This window comes from Tetrao urogallus (assembly GCF_951394365.1).
Source record: "Tetrao urogallus genome assembly, chromosome: 2".
In the NCBI taxonomy this organism is placed as follows: Eukaryota; Metazoa; Chordata; class Aves; order Galliformes; family Phasianidae; genus Tetrao; species Tetrao urogallus.
In genome coordinates, this window is record NC_136814.1 from 103,288,367 (window position 1) to 103,314,437 (window position 26,071).

The 26,071-nt window shown below is 63.5% G+C and overlaps 5 protein-coding genes across 5 annotated transcripts; 4 read left to right on the top strand and 1 right to left on the bottom strand.

The window, feature by feature from the left end:
• Positions 1–1,850: 1,850 nt before the first annotated feature.
• On the top strand, positions 1,851–7,959 carry GTF3C2 (general transcription factor IIIC subunit 2; the record flags this gene model as incomplete). Its single annotated transcript, XM_079550892.1, has 17 exons — positions 1,851–2,338; positions 2,778–3,063; positions 3,451–3,545; positions 3,715–3,792; positions 3,911–4,009; positions 4,083–4,304; positions 4,403–4,514; positions 4,650–4,767; positions 5,636–5,667; positions 5,849–5,978; positions 6,073–6,217; positions 6,377–6,538; positions 6,671–6,758; positions 6,863–6,991; positions 7,191–7,322; positions 7,581–7,688; positions 7,780–7,959. The coding sequence occupies 17 exons, from the start codon at positions 1,851–1,853 to the stop codon at positions 7,957–7,959; spliced, it is 2,604 nt and encodes an 867-aa protein (XP_079407018.1).
• A 541-nt stretch (positions 7,960–8,500) lies between these two features.
• Positions 8,501–11,800, bottom strand: SLC30A3 (solute carrier family 30 member 3; the record flags this gene model as incomplete). Its single annotated transcript, XM_079550049.1, has 8 exons — positions 8,501–8,646; positions 8,727–8,861; positions 8,992–9,097; positions 9,178–9,364; positions 9,439–9,592; positions 9,661–9,807; positions 10,909–11,099; positions 11,739–11,800. 8 exons carry the CDS (start codon positions 11,798–11,800, stop codon positions 8,501–8,503), a joined length of 1,128 nt encoding a protein of 375 aa, XP_079406175.1.
• Positions 11,801–12,055: 255 nt separating this feature from the next.
• LOC306944270 (uridine-cytidine kinase-like 1) lies at positions 12,056–17,614 on the top strand (the record flags this gene model as incomplete). Its single annotated transcript, XM_079532753.1, has 14 exons — positions 12,056–12,317; positions 12,646–12,752; positions 12,815–12,985; positions 13,196–13,267; positions 13,378–13,567; positions 13,647–13,708; positions 14,075–14,091; positions 14,578–14,676; positions 16,257–16,350; positions 16,446–16,508; positions 16,926–17,048; positions 17,124–17,231; positions 17,310–17,466; positions 17,541–17,614. 14 exons carry the CDS (start codon positions 12,056–12,058, stop codon positions 17,612–17,614), a joined length of 1,599 nt encoding a protein of 532 aa, XP_079388879.1.
• Positions 17,615–18,640: 1,026 nt separating this feature from the next.
• DNAJC5G (DnaJ heat shock protein family (Hsp40) member C5 gamma) lies at positions 18,641–22,239 on the top strand (the record flags this gene model as incomplete). The annotated part of the gene is made up of 4 exons (XM_079532547.1): positions 18,641–18,753; positions 18,880–19,093; positions 21,781–21,925; positions 22,157–22,239. 4 exons carry the CDS (start codon positions 18,641–18,643, stop codon positions 22,237–22,239), a joined length of 555 nt encoding a protein of 184 aa, XP_079388673.1.
• Positions 22,240–22,891: 652 nt separating this feature from the next.
• Positions 22,892–25,871, top strand: TRIM54 (tripartite motif containing 54; the record flags this gene model as incomplete). Its single annotated transcript, XM_079550198.1, has 10 exons — positions 22,892–23,059; positions 23,216–23,388; positions 23,743–23,914; positions 23,996–24,091; positions 24,329–24,562; positions 24,660–24,682; positions 24,782–24,906; positions 24,992–25,084; positions 25,231–25,269; positions 25,753–25,871. The coding sequence occupies 10 exons, from the start codon at positions 22,892–22,894 to the stop codon at positions 25,761–25,763; spliced, it is 1,134 nt and encodes a 377-aa protein (XP_079406324.1). The 3' UTR covers positions 25,764–25,871.
• Positions 25,872–26,071: the final 200 nt, after the last annotated feature.

A 26,071-nucleotide genomic window follows, 5' to 3' on the forward strand; every position in this document is an offset into this window, starting at 1 on the left:
GATAAGGGGGACCTATGCAAATAAGAACGGCGCGCAGCATGCCGGGAGTGCAGCGCCACACACAAAGACTCCACGTGGATCCCCGTGAGCCTCGGCGTGAGACTCCGTGCGGGAACCTGTGATGCGGAGAGCGGGCCAGGGAGGGGCGGAGGTGTGCATTGAAGCGCGGGTCGCCGTGCGGTGCGGGCTGGTGGTGGAGCGTGGGGAGCGGGGCGGTGGGTGAGCAAAGCATACTTACCTGGCAGGGGAGACACCATGATCAGGCAGGTGGTTTTCCCAGGGCGAGGCTCATCCCCTGCACTCCGGGTGTGCTGACCCCTGCGATTTCCCCAAATGCGGGAAACTCGACTGCATAATTTGTGGTAGTGGGGGACTGCGTTCGCGCTCTCCCCTGGCGTCTTTGGTTTAATGGCAGACTGGGTGAAGAAGAAGGGTGAGGTGCAGGACACTTAAGTACAGCTGCGTGTGGCAGGATCGCGGAGCAGGTGCTGCTGAAGGTCATACTGGTCTCACAGTGAAGAATTTCTTCCTGACATCCAGTGTGAACCTGCCCTCTTCCAGAGATTAAAGCCATTTTCCCTCGTCCTGTCGCTACCTGCCCTTACCACAAGTCCCTCCCCAGCTTTCCCGTAGGCCCTTCAGGGACTGGAAGGCTGCCATCAGGTCTCCTCAGAGCCTTCTGTTCTCCCCATCGCACAGCCCAGCTCTCTCAGCCTGTTCCCAGAGGGAGGCGCTCCAGCCCTCTGACCACCTTCGTGTTCCTCCTCTGCCCCTGCTCCAACGGCTCCACGTCCTTCTCGTGTTGGGGGCTCCAGAACCGGACGCAGCACTGCAGGTGAGGTCTCAGGAGAGCAGAGCAGAGGGGCGGAATCACCTTCCTCACCCTGCTGGTCACGCTTCTGTTGATGCCACCCAGGATACGGTCGGCCTTCCGGGCTGCGAGCACGCGCCGCCAGCTCGTGTTGAGTCTTCCATCAACCGCCGGCCCCAAATCCTCCTCAGGGCTGCTCTCAAGCCGTTCTCCGCCCAGCCCGCATCTCTCCAGCCCGCCCAGGTCCCTCTGGACGGCGTCCCTTCCCTCCGGCAGCCGCGCCGCTCCGCTTGGTCTCACCTGCAGACTCGCTGAGGGCGCACTCGGTCCCACTGCCCGTGCCGCCTGCACAGACGTGACACAGCAGTGCTTCCAACCCCGACCCCCGAGGAACGCCTCTTGTCAGCAGGCGCTCCTGCTGCTCCGCGATCCCGCCAGGCGCAGCTGCACGCGAGCCTAACGCGCCTTCGCTCGGCAGCGAGCCGAGCTCTGCTCACAGCCGCCACAGCAGCCTGCACCTCCCCCTTCTTCTTCACCCAGTCTGCCATTAGACCGACGACGCCAGGGGAGAGCGCGAACGCAGTCCCCCACTACCACAAATTATGCAGTCGAGTTTCCGCATTTGGGGAAATCGCAGGGGTCAGCACACCCGGAGTGCAGGGGATGAGCCTCGCCCTGGAAAACCACCTGCCTGATCATGGTGTCTCCCCTGCCAGGTAAGTATGCTTTGCTCACCCACCGCCCCGCTCCCCACGCCCCGCCACCAGCCCGCACCGCACGGCGACCCGCGCTTCAATGCACACCTCCGCCCCTCCCTGGCCCGCTCTCCGCATCACAGATTCCCGCATGGAGTCTCACGCCGAGGCTCACGGGGATCCACGTGGAGTCTTTGTGTGTGGCGCTGCACTCCCGGCATGCAATGCGGTAGATTTGCATAGCCCCGCCCCGTCTTTGCGCAGTTCCCGCCTCTATCTCTCTGTCTCCCAATGATTGTTAGAGTCTTCCCGCCTCCTGTCACGTGACGGAACATCTCTATGTCATGACGTCATCTCCGCGCGCCGCGCGCCGCCATGTTGCGGGCTCCGGGCCCGGCGTTGAGCACGGCTGTAGCCGACGGCGGAGGGGCGGCAGCCATGCGGGCGGCGCCGGCTTGAGCGCCTCGGGTGCGGCTCCGGGACTCCCCCGCATGGCGTCCAGCGCCGCCGGGGCTCGCGGGCCGCGCTGCCGCGAACGGAGCCGCCGGGGCCGCGGTCGCGGCGCTCCCCGGGAGCTGTCATCGCCCGCGGCTACGGGGGAGGCGGGAGTGAAACCCCGGCAACGGCCCGTCCGCAGCCCTAAGGCGCCGAGCGGCCTGCAGGGCCCGGGCCCGGAGGAGGCGGATGGGCGTGGGGAGGCCTCGCAGAGCCCCGAGGCCGAGGTGCTGCTGCGGCTGTCCCGGGGCCCGCCGGTTCCCGGCGGGCTGCGGGACGGCCGGGATGGTTCTGACACCTCCCCTGGAGGGCGGCCCCGACGGCGGGCGGCCAAAGTGTGAGCGGGGCCGGGGCTGTGGGGGGCGGGCGGGCGGCTTTGGGGTGCCGTTCATGGAAGGTTTCGTCCCGCTTCTGGGAAGTGTGTTGGGCTTCAGGAGCTGAGGGCTGCGGGGATCAGCTCTGGCTGAGTGGGTCAGTGGCTGGGGATAGATCTGTGTGAGCCCCGCAGAGATGTAGGTGGGCCCTGAGGTGTCCTTGGGAGGGAGAAGGGGATGCTCTGAGTGATCCAGTGAACAGGTACAGAGTTGGAGCCACACAGCCCCATGGGGCCCCTTGGTGCTGAGAGGGATGCTGAGCCTGTGGCTCCATTGTGGCTCCATTGGTACTTCTCAGTGGTTCCCACAGACTCTAGGGCTGGGCTGGGTGCCGCTGTGTTACACAGATGGGTGCTGCTGGTGCACCTCCACTTACTGCCAGGTGCTGCCTCTCTGTCACAGGGCACTGCTGTACCTCCAGGAGCTGGCAGAAGAGCTGACATCTGTGTGCCAGCCCCCAGCTCCCACCGAAGGCCCCCAGGAGCCCCAGCGTGTCCAGAGAAAGCGTCGGAGAAAGAAGGAGGAGGAGGATGCCAACAGTGATGATCCCACCCAGGACGCCGATTTTGTGCCCTCTAAGGATGTACTGCTGCAGGCAGAGGAGGAGGAGGAAAGTGATGCAGCACTCAGTGAGGAGTCCGAACTGGAGCCGCTCCGGGGGCACAGTGTGAGGACATCATCAGGAGGGGTAAGGAGAAGAGCTTCTCCTCTACTGCTGCTTGCTTTGTGTGCTACAAGTGTCACAAAGTGAGCTGTCGCTGGCTGTGTGTTTGTGAATGTGTCCCTCTCTCACTCCAGCTCTTTTGGGCAGATGTACCCTGAAACAGGATTCTGTAGAGGTAGTATAGTGTACAGTGTGAGGGTGGGTGTGAGCTCCTAGAGAGGCAGCCAAGAGTGAGAGTTGGTGGGAAGAGAGTGAGTGTGCTCCCGGGCTGCTGCTGGAGCTGATGTCAGGCTTCTTAGCATAGTGACAGTGTTGGGAGACTACAGAGAGATTCATCCAGGGATGTTTGGGCAGGTGGGGACAGTCCTTTGGCTGCCCTGTCCCCTGCCCTGACTTTGCTCTCATTCCCAGAGATCCAAGCCCCTGTGCCGTGGTGTTGCTCCCAATGGCTTCCACAATTCCATCATGGCCCCAGTGGAGAAATGCTCCAGCCTCACCTGCAGCCTGTGAGTGGGGGTGGGAGGGCCGTGGGGGCATCCTGTGAAGCACTGTAGGCATAGGTACAGCATGGGGGCATCCTCACATCTGGGCAGCCTCCCAGGGGCCACATGTGGGGCAGGACCCAGCTGCTGGGCCCAGCATAGTCTGTGCTGATGTCCGTGGCATCCCCTGCAGGCGGGAGCAGGTGCACTCGCAGTGGGAATTCCCTGACTGGATCCCTTTGACACAGAACTGGACGTGTCTCTCTGAAAGGTACTGTGGGCAGCAGCGGCAGGGGCTGGGTGTGGGGACACAATGCTGGGGGGCAGCTCTGGCATAGATCACCCCCTGTTAGGGACAGGATGCACCTTTCACGCTCATTCCTCCCCAGTGAAGCTGCCCCATACCTGCCGGTGGAGGAGAAGTCTCCACTTTTCTCCATCCAGCGGGAGGGCCTTGAGGATGGCGGTGCTTTATACAGGTTAAACAGGTCAGTGGGCGATCTTGGGGTCCTGCCACATGCAGCCCCTGTTGCCTGGTGCCCTGACCCTTCCTTGCCACAGATTCAGCTCCCTGCAGCCCCACGAGGAGCGCCGGGACGCAGCCTTCTTTGTGGGCGGCCCCATCTGGGCCATGGAGTGGTGCCCGACGCCGGAGGGTGCAGCGGCCGCGCAGTACGTGGCTCTGTACTGCCACAGAACCATGGAGGAAACTCACAGTGTGGTGGGGCTGCACCAGGGCCCCGCACTGCTGCAGCTCTGGGGCCTGGGCACGCTGCAGGAGGGGTGAGTGGTGGAGAAGATGGGACAGCATGGGGCTGTTGTGTCCCAGTGGTGGGTCTGCTGCTCTCCAGCTCCAACGTTTTTCACGGTTCCACCTACAGCTCTGCTGACAGAGCTGGACTGGCCTACGCCATCGCTGCTGATCATGGCTGTGTCTGGGACATGAAGTTCTGCCCCAGCGGCGCTTGGGAGCCTCCTAGCAGCTCCTCAAAGGTGGGTGTGCAGGCTGACCTTGGGTTTTCCCTGCTTGTGTCTGCCAAAGCACTGCCTTCTCTGGGCAGAACGTGGTGATCCCGAGGCTCCTTTCAAAAACCAGGGGTAGGCTGAGAGCCTGTGCCTGTCCCACAGCACCCACAGATGAGCCGGCTTGGCCTCCTGGCTGCTGCTTTCTCAGATGGCAGCGTGGTGCTGTACGCCCTCCCGCACCCTGGCGCACTGCAGAGCTGCACGAGAACCCAGGTAAAAGGTAGGAAGAGCCACGCCGCCCTCATCCCTTTGTGCCCAGAGTTTTGGGAAGCCTGGAGCTGGAGCGTGGCTGCAGCCGCGTTGAAGCAGAGCTGCGTGTTCCTTGCTCCTGGCTGGCAGCTGCACGCTGTGGCTGGGATCGGAGCTCCGATCAGGTCTGGCGCTGCCCAATGGTCCTTGTAATGCTCCCATCTGCCGGCAGCCGCGTGAGATTGATGAGCTGCTCGTGGCCGCTCAGCCGCAGCTGACAGCCCCCATCCATCCGCCCGCCTCCGACAATGGGAAATGGGTTTCCCGTGTCTCCAGCCCCAATCCGTGCTCTGGTTCCGGATGGGTTGCGCTGCTGCCGCAGCCCCACGTGGGGTGGGTTGGATCCTTCCCCAGCCTGCAGCTCTCCCACGGAGCAGCCGGGTGCGGCCGTGCTGCGGCATCACGTCCCATCCTTGCGCGTCGCGTCGGATGCCGGCGTCGATTTGCTGCCGTGGGCTTGGTGCAGTGCGGGGCCTCGGTGCTCCCACCTCTGTGACCCCGCAGTGATTGCGGTGCCGGGGATGATGCATGGCTCTCTGCATCTTCCCGCCTCCGCTGCGGTGCGCGGGGTGCTGACGTGCCTGGATTCCTGCTGAGCGCAGGGCATGGAGCTCGTCCCCCCCCCCGGCACTCGTGGTGCTGCTGGAGGGGCTGTGAGCTGGTGCTGGGGATCCTGCCGGCACCTCGGTGTGTGTGTGTGTGACACTGGGGTGCTGGAGAGCAGTGCTGGGCTGTGTGGGGACGTTGCTCTGAGCAGGATGGGCAGGGACATGGGAGCGCTGTGCCAAGCTCAAGGCTGCCAGAAGTTCCTGCCCTGACCTCCCTCTGCTCTCTTCCAGATGGGTCCCCCCACAAGCACATGATCTGCAAGGTCAGTGTCCCTGCTGCTGCCCCAATGTGCCTCCTGCCTGCTGCAGGCAGAGAGCTGGGGGGCACCAGGAAGCCTGCAGAGCTCGCTGCCCCCAGCACCGTGCTCCCACCCCTGCGTGTTTCCCACTCCCAGGACAGGCAGTGCTGGAACACGGCCTTACCTGTGTCCTTTCTCCCTGCAGGTGCAGCATACCACCACACTGCAGGTGGGCTCCATCCAGGCAGGGAGTGCAACCGAATGTGGGCAGTGCTTCAGCCTCTCCTGGATGCCCTCCCGGCCCCACCAGCACCTGGCGGCGGGATTTTATGATGGTGAGTCCCTGCTTTCAGGGAGCAGCTCTTGCCCCTTGTGCTTCAACCTTTGGCGCTAGGATGGCTCACCACAGCAGCACACCTCTGCCTGCAGGCACAGTGGCCATCTGGAACCTGCTGACCGCATCCCCACTGCAGCGCGTGTCCCACGCCGATGGCTCCCTCCAGCTGTACCCTTTTCAGTGCTTCCTGGCCCACGACCACGCCGTGCGCAGCATCGAGTGGTGCAAAGCCAACAGGTGAGAGCTGCTACTGGCCGGGGACTTGCTCCTGCTGCTGGGCTCAGGGCTAACAGTGCCTGAGACGCTGGATGGTTTTGGGGTGAGGGCCCTGTGGCGTGCAGCTGATGGCACAGCTCAGCCCTGGGGTCTCAGTGCCGCCTCTCTCCTGGTTCTCAGCAACTTCCTGGTCACGGTAGGGAACGACCGAAAGATCAAATTCTGGGATCTGCGGCGCCTCTACGAACCCATCAACAGCATCAAGCGTTTCCTCAGCACTGAGGTGGCCTGGCTGCTGCCCTACAACGGTGTCACTGTGGCCCAGGACAACTGCTATGCCTCGTGAGTGCTGGGGGCTCTCCAGAAGATGGGTGGGCTCCTGCACTCCAAGAGGCAACGCGCTGATGGCACTGGGGGCGGAAGGCTGGGACATAGCTGTGCTCTGAGCTCAGTCCTCACCCTTTTCTGTTGCAGTTATGGTCTCTGTGGGATCCACTACATCGACGCTGGGTACCTGGGCTACAAGGCGTATTTTGTGGCCCCTCGCAAGGGGACTGTGTGGGTAAGGGGCAGACACGGCTCCGTCCTGTGGAGCAATCCCACGGGTCGCTGGGGCATGGCACCATCACTGCTGGGAGCTGCTTCCCAGCTCCTCTGTTCCCACAGAGCATCTCAGGCTCGGACTGGCTGAACACGGTAGCTGCTGGGGACATCACAGGCGAGCTGGTGGCTGCGGTGCTGCCCGACCTGGCTGTCAACCCACTCAATGTCAAGCGCTCCTCGGACCGCAGATTTGTAAGGCACTAAGGGGCTGGGTGGGGGGCAGTTGTGTCAATGGAAAAGTGCTGCTCTGTGTTCCTGTCTCGGCACTGCAATGAGACTGGGGCTGGGTTCCTCGCCCTGTCCTCTGTCCTTTGGCCTGAGGTGCCTCAGAGTTGGGCATAGTCCCTTCAGAGGGATATGGACCTGCCCCTCAGCCTCCTCTCTCCCCCAGCCGGTGTACAAAGCTGACCTGCTGCCCTGCAGCACTGCAGTGCCAGGGAGCAGTGAGCCAGTGCTGCCCAGGACCCGGCAATACAGCGAGATGGTGGCCACAGCCTACGTGCGGTTCCGGGACACCGATCTGGTATGAAGGATGGGGGGGAGATGGGTCCTCCTAGCTGGGAACAGTGGGACTGGGGGTGAAGGTGTGGCTCCCACCCCTTGCTCAGTCTCGGAGCTGTGAGTATGGGGCAGAACAGACCTCTGAGGAGTGAGGTGTGGGATGGGGACAGTTCAGCTCACCCAGCACCAGGATAGAGCCTGGGGGCTATGGCAGGGTGTGGGGGTGCCACCCCCTGCACCTCATAGTGTGCCCACTGCCTGCCTTCCCCCAACCCCACAGCGCAGCTTCAAGAACTTCCCCAGCCGTGAGCCCATGCGCCGGATGCACAAGCAAGAGGGGAAAGCAGAGCTGAGCCTCGACCGCTTGCAGCTGGAAGCCCTACACAAGGTGAGGCAGCCCCCCCACCCAGCCCAGCTCCCTGTGCCACCTCCAAGGTGTGGGGCCCCCTCCCCACCCTTCTGACAACCCCTTCCTGCAGGTGCGCTTTAGCCCCAACCTGGAGGCGTGTGGCTGGCTGGTGTCGGGGGGACAGGCAGGCATCGTGCGCCTGCACTGCCTGGCAGGGCTGGCAGCTGCTGTGGACCCGCAGCTGCTGCCGCAGAGCCGTGCCCGTTACAGCTCCCACCCTGGCATTCCTGTGAGCCCCCCCTCCGAGTAACCCCGGCCCCTCGCTGCGGCTGTGGGGGCTCCGTGCCCCCCTTGGTGCTCCTTCCCTGGGGACCCAGTGCTCCCGCTGTCCCCCTGGGGCCCAGAGGGCTCTGTGCTGTGCTCTGCGCTTTGTGCTGGTGCAGGGCGGGCAGTGGGACCGCTGCTGTGTCCCTGCCTTGGGCTGAGGCTGTGCGTGGGGCTGCGCTTGTGCTCCCCCTCTCCCCCCCCCCCCCCGGTGCCGGGGGCTCTGGAATCGCTCACATTGAGCTGTGGTGGCAGCAGTGCAGTAAAGTGGTGCGTTTTGTAATGGCGGTGTCATTGGATTCCCCTGTGCTGAGCCCTCGGCTGCTCTCCAACACCTTTATTGGGGCTGCAGCCCCACGCGACAGGACGAACACAGACAGACACAGACACTGACACACAAACAGAGGAATGGGCCAAGCTCCAGCTCCCCGCTGCCCTGCTCCCTGCCCCACAGTGGGGGCAGCAGTGGGGGGAGGGTGCAGCTATGGCCCCCAGGCACTGCCACAGCCCCACAGCAGGTGGGGGGCTCATGCCAGTGGGCTGTGGCCATGTGGGCAGCCCCCTGCTGCTTCTAGGTACCGTTCCACCTGCACCGTGCACGCAGCGAAGCCAAACTTCTGCTGCAGCCGCCCCGTGGCATCCTGCAGCACCGTCTCAGGGTCAGCGGTGGCATCTGTGGGTGGTGGGCACTGTGACTCAGCCCCACGGGCCTTGGCTGTGCCATGGGGTGTGAGCAGTGTGTGGGGCACTTACCTACAGCCACGTGCACTGACACCAGGGGGTGGCTTGGCGTCAGCGCCCACACGTGTAGGTCATGGATGGCCCTCACCCCGCTGACCGCCAGCAGCTCCTCCGTCACTGCAGTCACTGCCATTCCCCGTGGGGCTCCTGCGCCAAGGGGTCACCCACAGCCCCTTCCTCCATTTGGGGCTGGGGATGGGGACAGCTGCTCCCCATAGGGCTGGGAGGGACAGGGAAGGGCTGTAGGGTGGGGGCTGCAGCCCTCAAGTCCCCTCACCTTCCATGAGAACCCTGAAGACGTCCCTGAGGATGGTGACGGTGGAGCCCAGGACGAAGACAGAGAAGAAGAGGGTGCTGATGGGGTCTGCGATCTTGCACTGGGGCTGCAGAAGGAGGGGGGAGGAATGGCGTGAGGCTGCGGGGCTGCGCTGCCCCCCATGTAGGGCAGAGCCCAGCCCCACACCTTGAAGTAGATGATGGTGGCGGCCAGCAGGACGCCGACGCTCTGCAGCAGGTCCCCCACTACATGCACGAAGGCGGCACGGACGCTGGTGCTGCCGGGCAGGGGGGCACTGGGCAGGCAGCCCCCCTCCAGCTGCTCATAGCCCCCCACGCCGTGCCCGTGGCCCTGGTGCAGGACGTAGGCCATGCTGTGGGGAGGAGATCGCTCAGCACCGGGGCCGTGGGGCACATCTGGGGCTGGGGGTAGATGGAGGGGACGTACACCAGGTTGGCACCCACGGCGCAGGCGGAGGTGGCCAGCATGGTGCGCGCCTCAATCTCGTAGTCGGCGCTGAGGATGCGGGCGGCCGCCAGGTAGAGCAGCACCGCAGTCACCACCCAGATGGACAGCACGGAGGCCAGCGCGCCCAGCGTCTCTGCGGGGCGGGAGGGGGTCAGCGGGATCCCTCGCTGCAGGCAGCCCCAGGGCTGAGCCCCCCCTCACCCGAGCGGTGCCAGCCGAAGGTCATGATGGCGGTGGGCGGGCGGGTGGACACCCAGAGCGAGAAGAGGCTGACGGCCATGCTGCCCACGTCTGTCAGCAGGTGGGCTGCGTCCGTCATGATGGCCAGGCTGTGCGCCAGGTACCCGCCTGTGGGTGGCACCGGGCTCTGGCACAGCATTCCATCCCACTGCATCCCATCTTGTCCCAGTCCAACTCCTCATCCCATTGTATCTCATCCCATTGCACCCCACTATGTCCCATTCCATTTCCATCCCATCTCAACTCTCCATCCCATCCCATCCCACCATGTCCCATCCCACCATGTCCCATCCCGCCATGTCCCACCTCATCTCATCATGTACTATCCAACCATGTACCATCCCATTATGTTCCATCATGTCCCATCCCACCATGTCCCCCTCCCATCCCACCATGTCCCAGCCCATCCTATCCCATCCCACCATGTCCCATCCCACCATGTCCCATTCCATTATGTCCCATCCCATCCTAACCCACTATCTTTCATCCTGCTCCATCCTAGCTCCCCATCCCATCATGTTCCATCTTGTCCCATCTCCTCACCCTACCATGTCCCATCCTGTCCCAATCCAACTCCCCATTCCACCACATCTCATCTCACCCCATCAAATCCTATTATGCTTCTTCCCATTCCCATTCCATCCCAAATCTCCATCTCATCATGTCTCATCCTGTTAAGTCCCACCATGTCCCATCCCACCATGTCTCATCCTGTTATGTCCCATCCTGTCCCGTCCCACCATATCTCATCCCATCCCATCCTGTCCCATCCCATTATGTCCCACCATGTCCCATCCCACCATGTCCCACCTCATCTCATCATGTCCTATCCAACCATGTACCATCCCATTATGTTCCATCATGTCCCATCCCACCATGTCCCCCTCCCATCCCACCATGTCCCATCCCATCCTGTCCCATCCCACCATGTCCCACCCCATTATGTCCCATCCTGTCCCATCCTACCATGCTCCACCTCATCTCATCCTGTCCCACCCTACCATGTCCCACCTCATCCCATCATATCCCATTCCACCATGTCCCATTCTATCTCACCATGTCCCACCTCATCCCATCATATCCCATCCTGTCTCATCATGTCCTTTCCCATTCTGTCTCATCCTATCACATCTCATCTCACCCCATTGCGTTCTATTCTTTACCATCCCAACTCCCCCTCCCCTCCCATCCCGTCCCCCCATCCCCTACCTATCACCTCCCCGACCATGAAGATGCAGCAGACACTGCAGGCGATGCTCAGCTGCCTCTGTGCTTGGAGCCTCTCTGCGATGGGGCCGGGGGCGGCCGGGCTGCAAGGGCACAGCGGGACCCCCCCCAACTCCTGCGTGTCCTTCCTGGGGGGCAGCAGGGCTGGGGCATCCTGGGGGCCTGGGAACAGACTGGGGCGGGGGATGGTACCGCTGTGGGGGTGGAGAGTGGGGTAACGGATGGATGGTAGCGGTGCAGGGGGTGGCAGTGGGATGCTGGTGTCAGATGGATACCCTCGGGTGGAGGGACACGAGGGTGGCACAGAGATGGGGGTGATGGTGGAATGGAAATGGCACGAGGGTGGTGTGAGGACTGCGGGTCCCGGGGGTGGGAGGGAGCAGGGGGTGATGGGGATATTGAGGTGGTGGGTGGTTGGGCTGGGGGTGCAGGTGTTGGTACGGAGGTGCCGGTGATGGAGTGCTGGGCTGGGGGTGAAAGTGATGGGGTGCCGATGCCAGTCATGCAGTGCCAAAGATGGGGTGCCGATGCTGGGGGTGCCGAAGCCGGTATGAGGATGCTGGTGTTGTGATGCCAGTGATGTAGTGCCGGTGCCGATGATGGGATGCCGATGCCAATGATGCAGTGCTGGTGCTGGGGGGTTCCGATGCCGATCTGGGGATGCTTGTGATATGATGCCGGTGCCGGTGATGGGGTGCCGATGCCAATGACGGGGTGCCGGTGATGTGTCGGTGCCGGTGATGTAGTGCCGGTGCTGGGGTTGTCCGTGCCAGTATGGGGATGCTGATGATGTGGTGCCGGCCCGGCGGTACCTGTGTCCCCGGACTCCCAGCAGCCGCGCACTCTCGGTGCCGGTCGCGGACGGGCGCTCCATGCCGGGCAGCACCGCGCGGCGCCGGGACCTCGAGGCCCCGCCCCTTCCTATGGCCCCGCCCTATCCCCGCCTCGTGGGCGTGGCCTGAGTCCGCCAACCTTGTCGTAGACTACGCCCCTCGCGTGACCACGCCCACTCAGCCCGACGTATGGGGCGTGACCTACGAATGCGGCGGTGGGCGTGGCCTCGGGTGTGGGCGTGGTTTCGCAGATCGCCCCGCCCATTCCCGCCAGGCCCCGCGGCCGCCGCGCGGTGATGGCGGCGTTGGGCACGGGGGAGCGGTGCGGGCAGTGGGGCGCGGCGGGGCCCGAGCGTGGTCCCGGCCCCGGTCCCGGTTCCCTGGGCTCGCTGCTTAGTCGTCTGCCGCTGGCCCCGCCGCGCCGCCGCACCGCCAGCCAAGGCCAGGGCCCGCCCGAGCCGCCGCTGCTGCGCACCAGCAAGCGGACCATCTACACGGCCGGGCGGCCGCCCTGGTACAGCGAGACCGGGGCGCCCGTGGGAGAGGCCTTCGTCATCGGTGCGGGGCGGGCGGGCGGGGCGGGGGTCTGGGGCCCGGATCGGGGGTGGGGGTGGGTCTTGGGGTTGGATGAGAGATGGGGATGAGATTGGAGGTCTGGGATCTGAAGCGGGGCTGCGGCTTGGCTCGGGCCTGGGATCTAGAGCCGGCCTGGGCTTGGTTCTGCATCTGGGATTTGAGGTTCTGGGGCTGGGCCAGGATTGGTATGTGGGATCAGGGCCTGCGGTTTCAGTCTCGATCTGGGCCTAGCTCTGGGCTGCATCCTGGGGCCAGGTGTATGCTCGGGGGCCTCAGCCTGGGCCATGCTGATGATGCCTGCTCACCTCAGGGCTGTGCGGCGGCAGTGCCTCGGGTAAGACGACGGTGGCCACGCGGATCATCGAGGCATTGGACGTGCCCTGGGTTGTGTTGTTGTCCATGGATTCCTTCTACAAGGTGAGAGCAGTGCGTTCTGGCATGGCACAGCACGGCGTGGTGCTAAGCGGTGCCGTTCCCAGGTGCTGGACGAGGGGCAGCAGGCGCTGGCGGCCCGCAGCGATTACAACTTCGACCACCCGGATGCCTTCGACTTTGAGCTGCTCGTCAGCGTCCTACGCAAGCTGAAGAAGGGCAAGAGCGTGAAGGTGCCCGTGTACGACTTCACCACTCACAGCCGGCGCCGAGAGTGGGTGGGTGCCCTGAGAATGCAGGGCTGGAAGTGGGCACAAGGGCAGGGCTTGTGGTTTTGTGGTGAGGGCTGAGATATGGAGTGAGATAAAGGCTCCTGATGGCTGCGTGCCATGGGCTGGGTGCTTCCTTAGCGTTTGGGCTAAGACACAGTGGGGGGGAGGGTGCAGCAGTGGAGGGGCAGGGTGAATGCAGCACCTTTCTTCCCACAGAAAACCGTCTACGGGGCCAACGTCATCGTGTTTGAGGGCATCCTGGCATTTGCAAACAAGGAGCTGCTGAAGGTATTGCTGCGTGGGGTATTCTGAGGGAGGGGTCCTGCTGGCACAGCACAGCTGCCTTAGGGGGATCAGGGGGGCTGCAGAGGGGGTGCTCACCCCTCCCAGTGTTCCAGCTCCTGGACATGAAGGTGTTTGTGGACACGGACTCGGACATCCGGCTGGTGCGGCGGCTACAGCGCGACATCATGGAGCGTGGGCGTGACATCGTGGGTGTCATCAAGCAGTACCACAAGTTTGTGAAGCCAGCCTTCGAGCAGTACATCGAGCCCAGCGTGCAGGTGGCAGACATCGTGGTGCCCCGGGGTGAGACGCGCCGCTTGCACCCGGCCCCACTGCTGCGGCGGGTGCACATCCTCACCCCGTATCTCTGCTCTGTGGGCAGGTGGGGAGAACTCTGTGGCGCTGGACCTTATTGTGCAGCACGTGCACAGCCAGCTGGAGAAGGTGAGGGGCTGGCGGAGGGCAGGTGAGGAGGGGGGTGCTCACTGCTCTGCACCCTGTGGGTCTCAGCACTGCCCCTTTATGTGACTCAAGGCAGGCAAGGGCTGGGAAGCAGGGATGGAGCAGCACCTTGCTCGTGCTGTGGCCTCATTCTCCTGTTACATCCCTTGGTCCCAAGCAGCTCTTGCCATCCTGTTTGTCCCTGATGTTGCCAGTGCTCCAGTCTTGCTCACAGCAGGGTTTTCCCCTTCCCTGTTCAGCACCAGGAGAAGGGGTGGGAGCTGGGCCAGGGCTGCTGGCACAGTGACCAAATGTCCCTTCTTTTTTGTTTCCCCTTTTGCCACGCTGAATGTCTGCTCTCCCACCCAGCGCGAAATCACTGTCAGGTACGTTGGGGACCTGCTGGCTGGGCTACGGCCAGCTCTGGGTGGGGATGGCTGCCTGCCCCGTTGTTCTTTTGTTCTGCCTCTTCCCCATCCCTGCTGGCTGAAGCTCTTCTGAGTTGTCTGAGTGCATGTGCTGTTCCTCAGCCTCAGGGGTGGATGCTGTGCACGCAGCTCATTTGGGGTGCATGCAGCTGTGCTGCATTTGTGGGACTGCCTACACGTGCTGCTGTTGTCCCTCTCTGGAGCAGAATTCCTGCCCTGAAGGTTGGAGGTTGATCTCATAGAAAGGAGCTGGAGGTTCCCCTGGTTTTTGCTAGATCACGTGGGCACCTGCAGCAGGGCAGTCCTCACGCTGTGGTGCAATGTCCCAGGTCACAACCCAGCACGCCTTGCCCGTGCAGAGCTGCTTCCCCACTGCCCAGGTGCTGGCAGAAGTTGGCATGTATGTGTGCACTGCGTGGCTCTGACTGGTGCTCTCTGCTGCAGGGCAGCTCTGGCCTCAGCCCACCAGGGGCAGCCACTGCCGGCGACACTGAGCGTGCTGGAGAACACACCACAGGTGCGGGGCATGCACACCATCATCAGGTGAGTCCCTTCCCCAAGGACTGTTCTGTAGGGTGACCATACCAAAGGTGATGACACTTTGCCCGTCCCACCCCTTAATGCTTCCAGCAGGAACCAGGTGCTGCTCTGTGGCTTTGTCCTCACTCTGGTTTTTGTTCCTTGCCGATGCTCTGCTTTCTGTAGGTGGCAATAGCACGTTCATAAAGTTGAGACCTTGTCCTGTGAACCTGTGACATGTTGCTTTGCCCTCCTGTTCCCAGGACACAAGTGTCTGATAGACTTAATCTGCTCAGAGCTGGGCGCTGGCTCAGCTGCTCGGGAGGAAGGGATCAGCCCTGCTAATCTCCCTTCACCGGCAGCGCTGTGCATTGCAGCCTGGGCTGTGGGGAGGCGGACTTTGCCTCTTCCAGATGGTAAATAGAAAAACACCACATTTATGAGGGGCGTTGGCTTGGCCCGTCAGCCACCCCCTCACATCCTACCAAAGCCCATGGGAAGGAAGCAAAACTGAAGCAACGCGGTTTTTAGGAACCTGGGCTGAGAAACTCTTCTGGTGAAAGGGTGCTGTGTTTGGGGGCTTTGGCTCTGGTGCTCATAGGTGATCAGCCTTTCTGATCTGCCTTCCTGCTCACTGGGTGCTGGCAGCCCTGTTGCACGGTGCTGGGGCTCCCCATGCCGCAGCCGTCTGTGAGCATTGTGAGCTGGCAGCAGTTGAGCAGCTCGCTGCGTCACGGCAAATCCAGGCTTGGCATCTTGGGGAGAAGGAGATTCCAGGGCAATCCTCAGCTTTTGTGCAGAGGTGGGGAGCAGAAAGTAGCCCTGTGTGGACACAGAATGGTGTTTCCTTGCCATTGTTTGCACACCGGTCCCTGTGTACACATGGAAGGGCTCCAGGACATACGTTGGCAGTCAAGGCTTCAGGGCTTGGGTCAGCTCTGCCCTGAGCTCCTGGACTTTGTGCCTTGCCAGGATGCACTGCCCAGTTTCTGCTAAGGCTTGTTGGGCTTTCCTGGTCCTCGCAGAGCTCCTGGCTGCAAGGTACCCAGATCTGAGCACAGAAATATCCCAGAGATAGAAGCAATTGCTTTGCCCTTCTCCAGTGCTGCTGTTGGTGGGCTGTCTGTCATCTGTGCCGTGCGATGGTGAGAAGTGGGAGATGATGTCCCAAAATACAGAATAAAAATATCCAATATACTTCTGCCTCTCAGGGACCGTTGCCAACGCCACCACTTCCATCTGCTGACCAGCTGAGAGCTGTTAGGGCTCCTTTGTCTCCCTTGTGTTCTCAAGAAGTAACGTGCTGTGGGGTGTTTATTTACTTTCTATCTCGCCTCCTTCAGCACTGCAGCGTTGGCGCAGTCTCGCCGCACCTCTCAGAATTTCATGGAAATCTCACAGATCTGTCTTCTCACAGCCTTCTCTCCCCCAGGCTGAGGGGTCTCAGGGCTCTCAGTCGTTCCCCATTGGGATGCTCCAAGCCCCCGCCACCTCTGTAGGCTTCCTCCCACGCTGTCAGATGTCCCAGCCTCCAGCCTCAAGGGCTGCTCTGTGCTCACGTCCCTTGTTGGCCACATGGCTCCTGAGCACCCAAACTCCCACAGGAACAAGGACACCACCAGGGACGAGTTCATCTTCTACTCCAAGCGCCTGATGCGGCTGCTGATTGAGCACGCGCTCTCCTTCCTCCCACTGAAGGTGTGGCCCTGACCCTCCATCCCTATTGCCCCAGAGGCAGTGGGGCCACGTGGGGATGGCTTTGCCCACACTCTCTTCACCTTTCCTTTCTGCAGTCAGTCACGGTGGAGACGCCGCAGGGGACGACCTATGAAGGGAAGAGGTTCCATAGACAGCGGGTGAGATGTACCAGTCCCCTTATGCACTGGGTACCAACTGGGACAGTGCAGTGGTCAACCATTGGGCACCTAGTAGTCAACTGTTGGCCAACCATTGGTCAGCTGTTGGTCAACCACTGATCAGCCATTGCTTGATCAATCACCGGTCAACTGTCAGTCAACTGTTGAGCAACCATTGGTCAACTGTTGGTCAACCACCAGTCAGCCATTGCTTTGTCAGCCATTGGTCAACTGTCAGTCAGCTGTTGGCCAACCATTGGTCAGCCATAGGGCAGTCCCTTGCCCTGTGGGATAGTTGTGGGTCCCACCAGGTCCTGTGGGAGCAGCTGGGTTCAGAATGAGGGGGACAGAGGCTCAGCAGGGATGCTGTGAATGCAGAGGATGTGGCCATAATGCAGGGCTCCTGTCCCATCCTAGATCACTGGCGTGTCCATCCTGAGGGCCGGGGAGACCATGGAGCAAGCGCTGACCGCCGTCTGCAAGGACATCCGCCTGGGCAAGATTCTGATCCAGACCAACCACGACACGGGGGAGCCCGAGGTGAGCAGCACCTGCAGCCCCCAGCCTGAGCCCCCAGCACACCGCCTCGGTGCCTGACTGCCTGTCCTCCTCCAGCTGCACTACCTGCGCCTGCCCAAGGAGATCAGCGAGGACTACGTCATCCTCATGGACAGCACCGTGTCCACCGGCGCTGCTGCCATGATGGCCGTACGCGTGCTGCTGGTGAGGGGCCGGGCAGGGTGGGGGTCTCACAGCCCGCCGGGGGGGCGCGGGCAGGGCTCTGATGGTGCCGTGCTGCAGGACCACGACGTGCCGGAGGAGCGCATCTTCCTGCTGTCGCTGCTGATGGCCGAGATGGGGGTGCACTCGGTGGCTTACGCTTTCCCCCGAGTCCGCATCATCACCACGGCCGTGGACAAGAGGATCAACGAGGAGTTCCACATCATCCCCGGCATCGGTGAGGGCGGGAGGGGGAGTGGGGGAGATGCTCTTGTCGATCACCCCGCTCACCTCTCTCCCTGTCTCCCGCAGGGAACTTTGGGGACAGGTACTTCGGCACCGACGCGCCGCCTGCCTGCACCGACAGCGAAGCCATGGACTGCTGAGCCCGCCGGCCCCGGGGGGGCACAGTGCCACCATTCCCCCCATCCACCCAGCGGGATCCCGGGTCGGGTCCTGCGTTGCTGGAAATCTGTATTTATTTGTATTTATTCTGAGTAGCCGCCCCCTCGGCGCTGCTGCAGACCATCAGGGATGGGGGGGATTTCTCCTTGCGCTCCGTCACCCCCGCGTGGCACGTGGGGGGTGGGGAGGGGGAGGTTTGATATTCAAACACTCCTTTGCATTCCAGCCTCGTGGCGGTGAGGCCGTACTGGCCCCCCCGAAGATTGCTTTTTGGGGGGAGGGGACCACGCTGGGGCAAGGGCTGCTCCTCGGGCCTCCCCATCCCTCCAGGGCTGGGCCGTGCCATGCTTCTTGCTCAGGTTCTTCGGGTCGGGGGCCATGGGGGCAGTGGGGCCCCCCCTCCGCTTTGCCGCCCACTCCGTACTGTACGTGGCCGCCTTCGTTTTGTACCGGAATAAAGGAGCAACGCGGCCACCTCCGATGGCTCAGAGCGAGGAGAGGGGGGAAAAAGGGGGGGGGGGGCACAGCGCTGCGGAGGTGTCCGGCGTGAGGACTGAGTGGGTGGCAATGGGTGGTGTTAGGGGGTGTCCCCAACGGGGCGGGCACCAACTGGGGCCTGCTGCTTGATTCTGGGGGCTGGGGGGATAAACCCGGGGGCTGGGGGCTGGTGGGGGGACTAGTCCTGGGGGCTTGGGGGGGTGGGGGCTAGTGAGGGGACTAATCTTGGGGGGCCTAATGGGAGGAGCTGGGGAGGTGGGGGTAGACCTGGGGGCTGAGGACTAGGGGCTGGGGGTCGGTGTGGGAGGCCGGTGGCTGACGCTGGGGCCGATGCTGGCGCTCGCAGCCCTCCGCCGTGCCGCCCCGCAGCCCAGGCTCCGCCCGCTCGGGGCGGTGTCCGACGGACGGACGGACGGACGGACGGAAGGAAGCGGCCGCGGCTCCGCGCTCCCTGCCGGCCCGGCCGGGCTCTGCCCCGCGCCCGCTGCCCTCCGGCCGTTGCCGCGGCCATGGCGGAGCCGGGCAGGCCGCAGCGGAAACTGTCGAGGGTCGGAGAGAGCCTCTACCGCGTCCTGGGGCTGGAGAAGGGCAGCTCGCCCGAGGAGATCAAGCGGGCGTACCGGTACGGCGGGCGCGGGGCGGGCCGTGCTGTTCCGTACCGCTCCGTACCGGTACGGCGGACGTGGGGCGGCCGTAGCGCTCGGTAGCGGGCCGTGCCGGACCGCCCCGTGTCCCCGTGTGCCCCCAGGAAGCTGGCGCTGCGCTACCACCCCGATAAGAACCCGGACGACCCGGCGGCGGCCGAACGCTTCAAGGAGATCAACAGCGCTCACGCCACGCTCAGCGACGCCGACCGGAGACGGCTGTACGATCAGTACGGATCGCTGGGCCTCTACGTGGCCGAGCAGTTTGGAGACGATGCCGTCCGTCACTACTTCCTCATGTCCCAGTGGTGGTTCCAGGTGGGCGCCGAGGAGCTGGGTGTGGGGGTCTCACGGTGGCCCCGGGGGTCTTACAGTGACCTTGGGATCTCGGGGCAGATGGACACCGGGGTCTCAGAGTGGCCACGGGCATCTCAAAGTGGCCCCAGGGGTCTCGAGGCAGCCCTAGGGTCTCTCAGGGTCTGGGTCTGGGGTCTCAGAAGGGTCCTGGGGTCTCACGGTGGCTCTTGGGGTCTTAAAGTGGTCCTGAGGATCTTAGGGCAGCTGGCCACTGGGATTTCAGGGTGGCCCTGGCCATCTCAGAGTGGACCCAGAGATTTCACTGTGCAGCCCCAGGGGTCTCAGGTGGCCCTGGGGTCTCACAGTGTCTGGGTCTGGGGTCTCAGGAGGGCCCTGAGGTCTCACGGTGGCTTCCAAGGTCTTACAGTGGCCCTGGGGATCTTAGGGCAGCTGGACACTGGGGTCTCAGGGTGGCCCTGGGGTCTCAGTGACGCTCCAGGGGTCTCAAGGCAGCCGTGAAGTCTCACATTGTCTGAATCTGGGGTCTCATGTGGCCCTGGGGTCTTACAGTGGTCCTGGGGATCTCACAGCACCTGCCCACTGGGATTTCAGGGTGGTCCTCAGCAGCTCAGAGTGGCCCCAGAGGTTTGAATGTGTAGCCACAGGGGTCTCAAGACAGCCCTGGGGTCTCTCAGGGTCTGGGTCTGGGGTCTCAGTTGGCCCTGAGGCTTCATGGTGGATACCAAGGTCTTACAATGGCCCTGGGGTTCTCAGGGCAGCTGGACACTGGGGTGTCAGGGTGGCCCCAGAGGGCTCAATGGAGCTCCAGGGGTCTCAAGGCAGCCCTGGGATCTCACAGTGCCTGGGTCTGGGATCTTAGGAGGGCCCCAATGTCTTAGGGTGGCTCCAGGTGTCCTACAGTGGCCCTGGGATTCTCATGGCAGCTGGCTACTGGGATTTCAGGGTGGCCCTGGCTGTCTCAGAGTGGCCCCAGAGGTTTCAATGTGCAGCTCCAGGGGTCTCAAGGCAGCCCTGGGGTCTCAGGAGGGCCCTGAGGTCTCACGGTGGCTCCTGAGGTCTTACAGTGGCCCTGGGAATCTTAGGGCAGCTGGACACTGGGATCTCAGGGTGGCCCCAAGGGTCACAGCGAGGCTCCAGGGATCTTAGAGCAGCTCTGGAGTCTCACAGTGCTTGGGTCTAGGGTCTTAGGGTGGCTGCAGGTATAGTACAATGGCCCTGGGATTCTCATGGCAGCTGGACACTGGGGGTCTCAGTGAGGCTCCAGGGGTCTCAAGGTAGTCCTGGAGTCTCACAGTGTCTGAATCTGGGGTCTCAGGAGGGCCCTAGGGACTTACAGTGGTGCTGGGATTCTCATAGCAGCTGGCCACTGGTATTTCAGGGTGACCCTGACCATCTCAGAGTGACCCCGGAGGTTTCAATGTGCAGACTCAGGGGTCTCAAGGCAGCCCTGGTTTCTCACAGTGTCTGGGTCTATGGTCTCAGGGGGGCCCTGAGGTCTTACAGTGGCTCCTGGGGTCTTACAGTGGCCCTGGAGATCTCATGGCTGCTGGACACTTGGGTCTTAGGGTCACCCTGAGGGTCTCAGTGACGCTCCAGGGGTTTCAGTGCAGCCACAGAGTCTCACAGTGCCTGGGTCTGGAGTCTCAGGAGGGCCTTGGGCTCACAGAGTGACTCCTGGGGTCTTACAGTGGCTCTAGAAATCTTAGGGCAGCTGGACACAGGGGTATAAGGGTGGCTCCAGGGGTCTCAATGAGGCTCCAGGGGTCTCAACGCAGCCCTGGGGACTCACAGTGCCTGGGTCTGGGGTCTTAGGAGGGCCCCAATGTCTTAGGGTGGCTCCAGGTGTCCTACAGTGGCCCTGGGATTCTCATGGCAGTTGGACACCGGGGTCTCAGGGTGGCCCCAGAGGTCTCAAGGCTTCCCTGGGATCTCAGTATCTGGGTCTGGTGTCTCATGTGGCCCTGGGGTCTGATAGTGGCCCTGGAGATCACATGGCAGCTGGGTCCTGGGCTCTCGTGGCAATCCAAGGCTCTTAGGGTGTCCTAGGGGTCTCAGGGTAGCCTCGGTGGTCTCTGGGGAGCTGCAGGCTGTGACATCCCATCCTGCAGGCCCTGGCTCTGTGCGGAGTAACCCTAGGGGTCTCAAGGCAGCCTTTGGGTCTCTCAGGGTCTGGGTCTGGGGTCTCAGGAGGGCCCTGGGGTCTCACAATGGCTCCCAGACTCTTACAGTGGTTCTGGGGATCTCAGGGCAGTTGGATACTGGAGTCTCAGGGTGGCCTCAGGGGTCTCAAGGCTCTAGGGGGCTCAATGTGCAGCTCCAGGAGTCTCAAGACAGCCCTTGGGACTCGCAGTGCCTGGGTCTGGGGTCTTAGGGGGACCCCAATGTCTTAGGGTGGCTCCAGGTGTCCTACAGTGGCCCTGGGATTCTCATAGCAGTTGGACACCAGGGTCTCAGGGTGGCTCCAGAGGTCTCAAGGCTGCCCTGGGATCTCAGTATCTGGGTCTGGTGTCTCATGTGGCCCTGGGGTCTGATAGTGGCCCTGGAGATCACATGGCAGCTGGGCCCTGGGGTCTCAGAGCAGCCCCGTGGCTCTCGTGGCAATCCAAGGCTCTTAGGGTGTCCTAGGGGTCTCAGGGTAGCCTCGGTGGTCTCTGGGGAGCTGCAGGCTGTGACATCCCATCCTGCAGGCCCTGGCGCTGTGCTGCGGCGTGCTGACCTGCTGCTGCTGTTTCTGCTGCTGCTTCTTCTGCTGTGGGAGGTGCTGCCCGCCCCGTGAAGACGAGTCCTATAAGTACGTCGACCCCAAGGACCTGGAGGCGGACGATGGTGACGGTGAGTCGGGGTCTGAAATCGTGACCCACGCGATGCTCCCGGTTCACAGGGACCTGCAGGGGGGGGGGCGCAGGGCTGGGGGCCGGTGGGACCCATGGGCTGGGAGCTCCCTTGGATTCCTCAGGGTCTGCAACGTGAGGGCTGTGCTGATGCCAGCAGGCAGCCCCATATCACTGCCCGGACCCCCAGGACCCCTCCCCAGGTCCACTGATCCACACCTTTTCTTTCCAGACCCACAGGACCCGGTGGAAGCGCAGCCCACCCCAAGCGGCGCCCAGCCCCTGCCCGCTGCCGGAGCCAGGAGCGAGGCATAGGGCTGCCTATGTGCCGGGGGAGGGGGAGGAGGGGGGGTGGAGAGCCTCCTCCTGGACCACCGCCGCTCCCTAGGACCCCATCAGGGGGCGTGGGGGGGGCACAATCTCAGGTGAAAACGTCCTGCAGCGCTGTGACCGAGACCGGTAGCACTGTAACCGCGGGGCCGGACCCCCCTGACGGGCGCTGGGTGCCAAACGCTGCTCTGGGGTTGACGGGGTGGGGTGGGGGGTTTGGGAGGAGGGAGAGGAGGGGCCGCCCGCCGTGCCCCCTCTCTGCCCCACCGCGGGGCCGCACCGCGCTCGCTATGGGGCTGGGACCCTTCAGGCACTTTCCGTGGGTTTGTATAGATTTTATGAGCACCATTAAAGGATGATGGGGGGGGGAGTTCGGCGGTGTGGTCTCTTGTCTCGGAGGGGCGGCGGTGGGGCTGGGCTGGGCTGGTGGGGGCAGCGCCGTGCCGCTCCCCGGGGGGGCGTCGGGACGGAGTGACCCCGGCGGTGGGACGGCCGCCCGCCGTGACTCAGTGTCACCCGACGCCGCCGACAGCTGCGCGGCCCCGACGGGGCGGGGGCGGCTAAAATTAGAGCTGCGGGGCCGGAACGGGGCAGTGCGGGACAGGAGCGGTACCGGAGAGGTACCGGGACCGCGGCGATGAATTTCGCGGTGGGGCTGAAGCCGCTGCTGGCGGAAGCGCGCAGCATGGAGAGCCTGGAGAAGCAGCTCATCTGTCCCATCTGCCTGGAGATGTTCACCAAGCCCGTGGTCATCCTGCCCTGCCAGCACAACCTCTGCCGCAAGTGCGCCAACGACGTCTTCCAGGTGCGGGGCGAGGCGGGGCGCCGGGACGTGGTGCGCTGTGCCCTGGGTTGGGGGCTCCGTGCACGGGAGGAGGAGGGGGGGGGGGTCTCTCTCCCGAAGCGGCGCGCTGACCCCCCCCGCCCTGCTCTCCCCTTCCACCCCGTCCCCCGCCCCTAGGCCTCCAACCCGCTGTGGCAGTCGCGGGGTTCCGGCGCGGGGCCGTCCGGGGGACGGTTCCGGTGCCCGTCGTGCCGCCACGAGGTGGTGCTGGACCGGCACGGGGTGTACGGGCTGCAGCGGAACCTGCTGGTGGAGAACATCATCGACATCTACAAGCAGGAGTCCGCGCGGTGCGGGGCGGCCCACGGTTGGGCGGGGCGGGACACGGATTGGAGGGAGCCCGTTTTTGGGGGGTGGGGGAATGGGGGTTAAAGGGGGCGTCTGAGGGGCTTGGGTGCCTCACCGTGGGGTGAGGTTGGGCAGGGGGGTGCCGTGGCGTGTGGGGTATGGGGGGTTGCACAGGGAACACGAGGGGAAATAAGTCTCGAGGGTGGGGATTTGGGGTAAAGGGGCTCCTGTGGGGCTGGGGGTGCGGTGGGGTGTAGGGGTGCGGTGAAGCGGGGGATGCTATAGGGAAGAGGGGTGCCGTGGGGCTGTGCTGTGGGGCGCAGCGCCTTCTCCCCACTCCCCACCCCGACCCGCAGCCCCCTGCACGCGAAGGCGGAGCAACATCTGATGTGCGAGGAGCACGAGGACGAGCGCATCAACATCTACTGCCTGCGCTGCGAGGCGCCCACCTGCTCGCTCTGCAAGGTGTTCGGCGCTCACAAGGACTGCGAGGTCGCCCCTCTGCCCGCCGTGTACCAGCGCCAGAAGGTGGGATACCCCCAGGGGTGGGAGGGGTGGGCACGGTGGGGAGGTTTCCCGGCGCGATCCCAACGCTGCTCCGCCCCCCAGAGCGAGCTGAGCGACGGCATCGCCATGCTGGTGGCGGGGAACGACCGCATCCAGGCCATCATCACGCAGATGGAGGAGATCTGCCGCACCATCGAGGTGGGGCTGCCCTGTGTGTGCGTTCCACCCCCCCCCCCCCCCCCCGCCCCCAGACCCCGTGTGTGGGGTCTGCGTGGTTTGGGATCCCCACGCCGTGGTTTGTGTCCACCTCGTGGGATGCTCTTGGGAGGGAAATGCCCGCTGCAGGCACGGAATGCGGGTGTTCCCGGGGCAGTGCCATCAGTAGGGCTGGGCTGAGAGCATGGCAGCCCCCTGAGCCCCTGGGGGGTCCCGCAGGAGAACGGCCGCCGGCAGAAGCAACACGTGGGGCTGCGCTTCGACTCGCTCTGCAGCATCTTGGAGGAGCGCAAGAAGGAGCTGCTGCAGAGCGTCACCCGCGAGCAGGAGGCGAAGGTGCAACGCGTGCGCGGCCTCATCCGGCAGTACGGGGACCACCTGGAGGCCTCCTCCAAGCTGGTGGAGACGGCCATCCAGGCCATGGAGGAGCCCCAGATGGCCGTGTACCTGCAGGTGTCTGGGGGGGCTGCGTGCTGGGGGCTCTGCCCTGTGCTCTGTGGCTTGGTGCGTTGCTCCTGGGATGCTGACGGCACTCTGCTTTCCCCCACAGCACTCCAAGGAGCTCCTGAAGAAGTGAGTGGCGGTAGGGTGGGATGGAATGGGGATGGGAATGAGATGGGGATGGCGTAGGGGGTGGGTGGGCAGGGCTCACGCTGCTTGCTCTACCCCCAGGATCACAGACATGTCCAAGGTGTCGATGAGCAGCCGCCCTGAGCCCGGTTATGAGAGCATGGACCACTTCTCCATCAATGTGGACCATGTGGCGGAGATGCTGCGCACCATTGACTTCCAGCCAGGTGCCGGTGTGGGGCAGGCACTGCCTCGGGGGGGGGAGACTGCTACAGGGATGTCCTCACACTGAGTTGTGCCTCTGCCTCACAGAAGTGCTGGGTGAGGATGATGGGGACGGACCCACAGACAGCAGTGAGGGTGTGGGGGATGAGGAAAACCTGGAGGCACCTGAGGCTGCTGAGGGTGAGTGCGTGCTGTGCCGTGCAGTGCCATGCTGTGCTGAAGTCACCATGGTGCTTCTGTGGCTGCAGTGTGGCCCTGTATGCTGCGTGGTCCCACAGTGCACCATATGATCCTCCCTCCAACTGTCCACTGCTTTTTCTCCACAGATGTGGGGCAAAGGCAGAAGCCATTGAGCTCTCCCCATGGTGAGATGCTCTGTGGGGATGAGCTGGATGTGATAAGAGGAATGGGATGAGGAAAGGGATGGGGATGAGATGGAGATGGGGTGGCAGGGGATGGGGAGAGGGATGGAGTGAGGATGGGGGTAGGATAGGGATGGGATGGGGATAGGATGGGGATGGGGATGGGGATGGGGAGGGGATGGGATGGAGTGAGGATGGGGATGGGGAGAGGGATGGAGTGAGGATGGGGGTAGGATAGGGATGGGATGGGGATAGGATGGGGATGGGGATGGGGATGGGGATGGGGATGGGGATGGGGAGGGGATGGGGAGGGGATGGGATGGGGATGGGGAGAGGGATGGAGTGAGGATGGGGGTAGGATAGGGATGGGATGGGGATATGATGGGGATGGGAATGGAATGGGGATGGGGTTGGGGATGGGGATGAGGATGAGATGGGAGGGGGACTTTGTGCTGATCACAGTGCTGAGGCCAGTGTCCGGTGCAGGTCAGCACTGAGCTGGATTCACAGCACAACATTGGCATCAACAAACCCTACAGCCCTACGACTGCTACGAGCCCCACATAGTGGGGCTGCCGTCAGCCCTCATTAAACCAATGCAGAGGACACTGTGAGGTGTGGTGTGTGGGGATGAGTTGGGTGCCCCTCGCCCCAGGGCTTTGCGCTCCGCCTGCAGCCCCGTGTCTGGGGGGAGCACCCACGTCTGCCACCCCCGCAGCGCCGTCTGGCAGCACCGTCCCCTGGGTGCACCGAGCAAACAGCGCCGGGCTGAGCACACAGCACTGCAATTACCGGTGGGTCACGG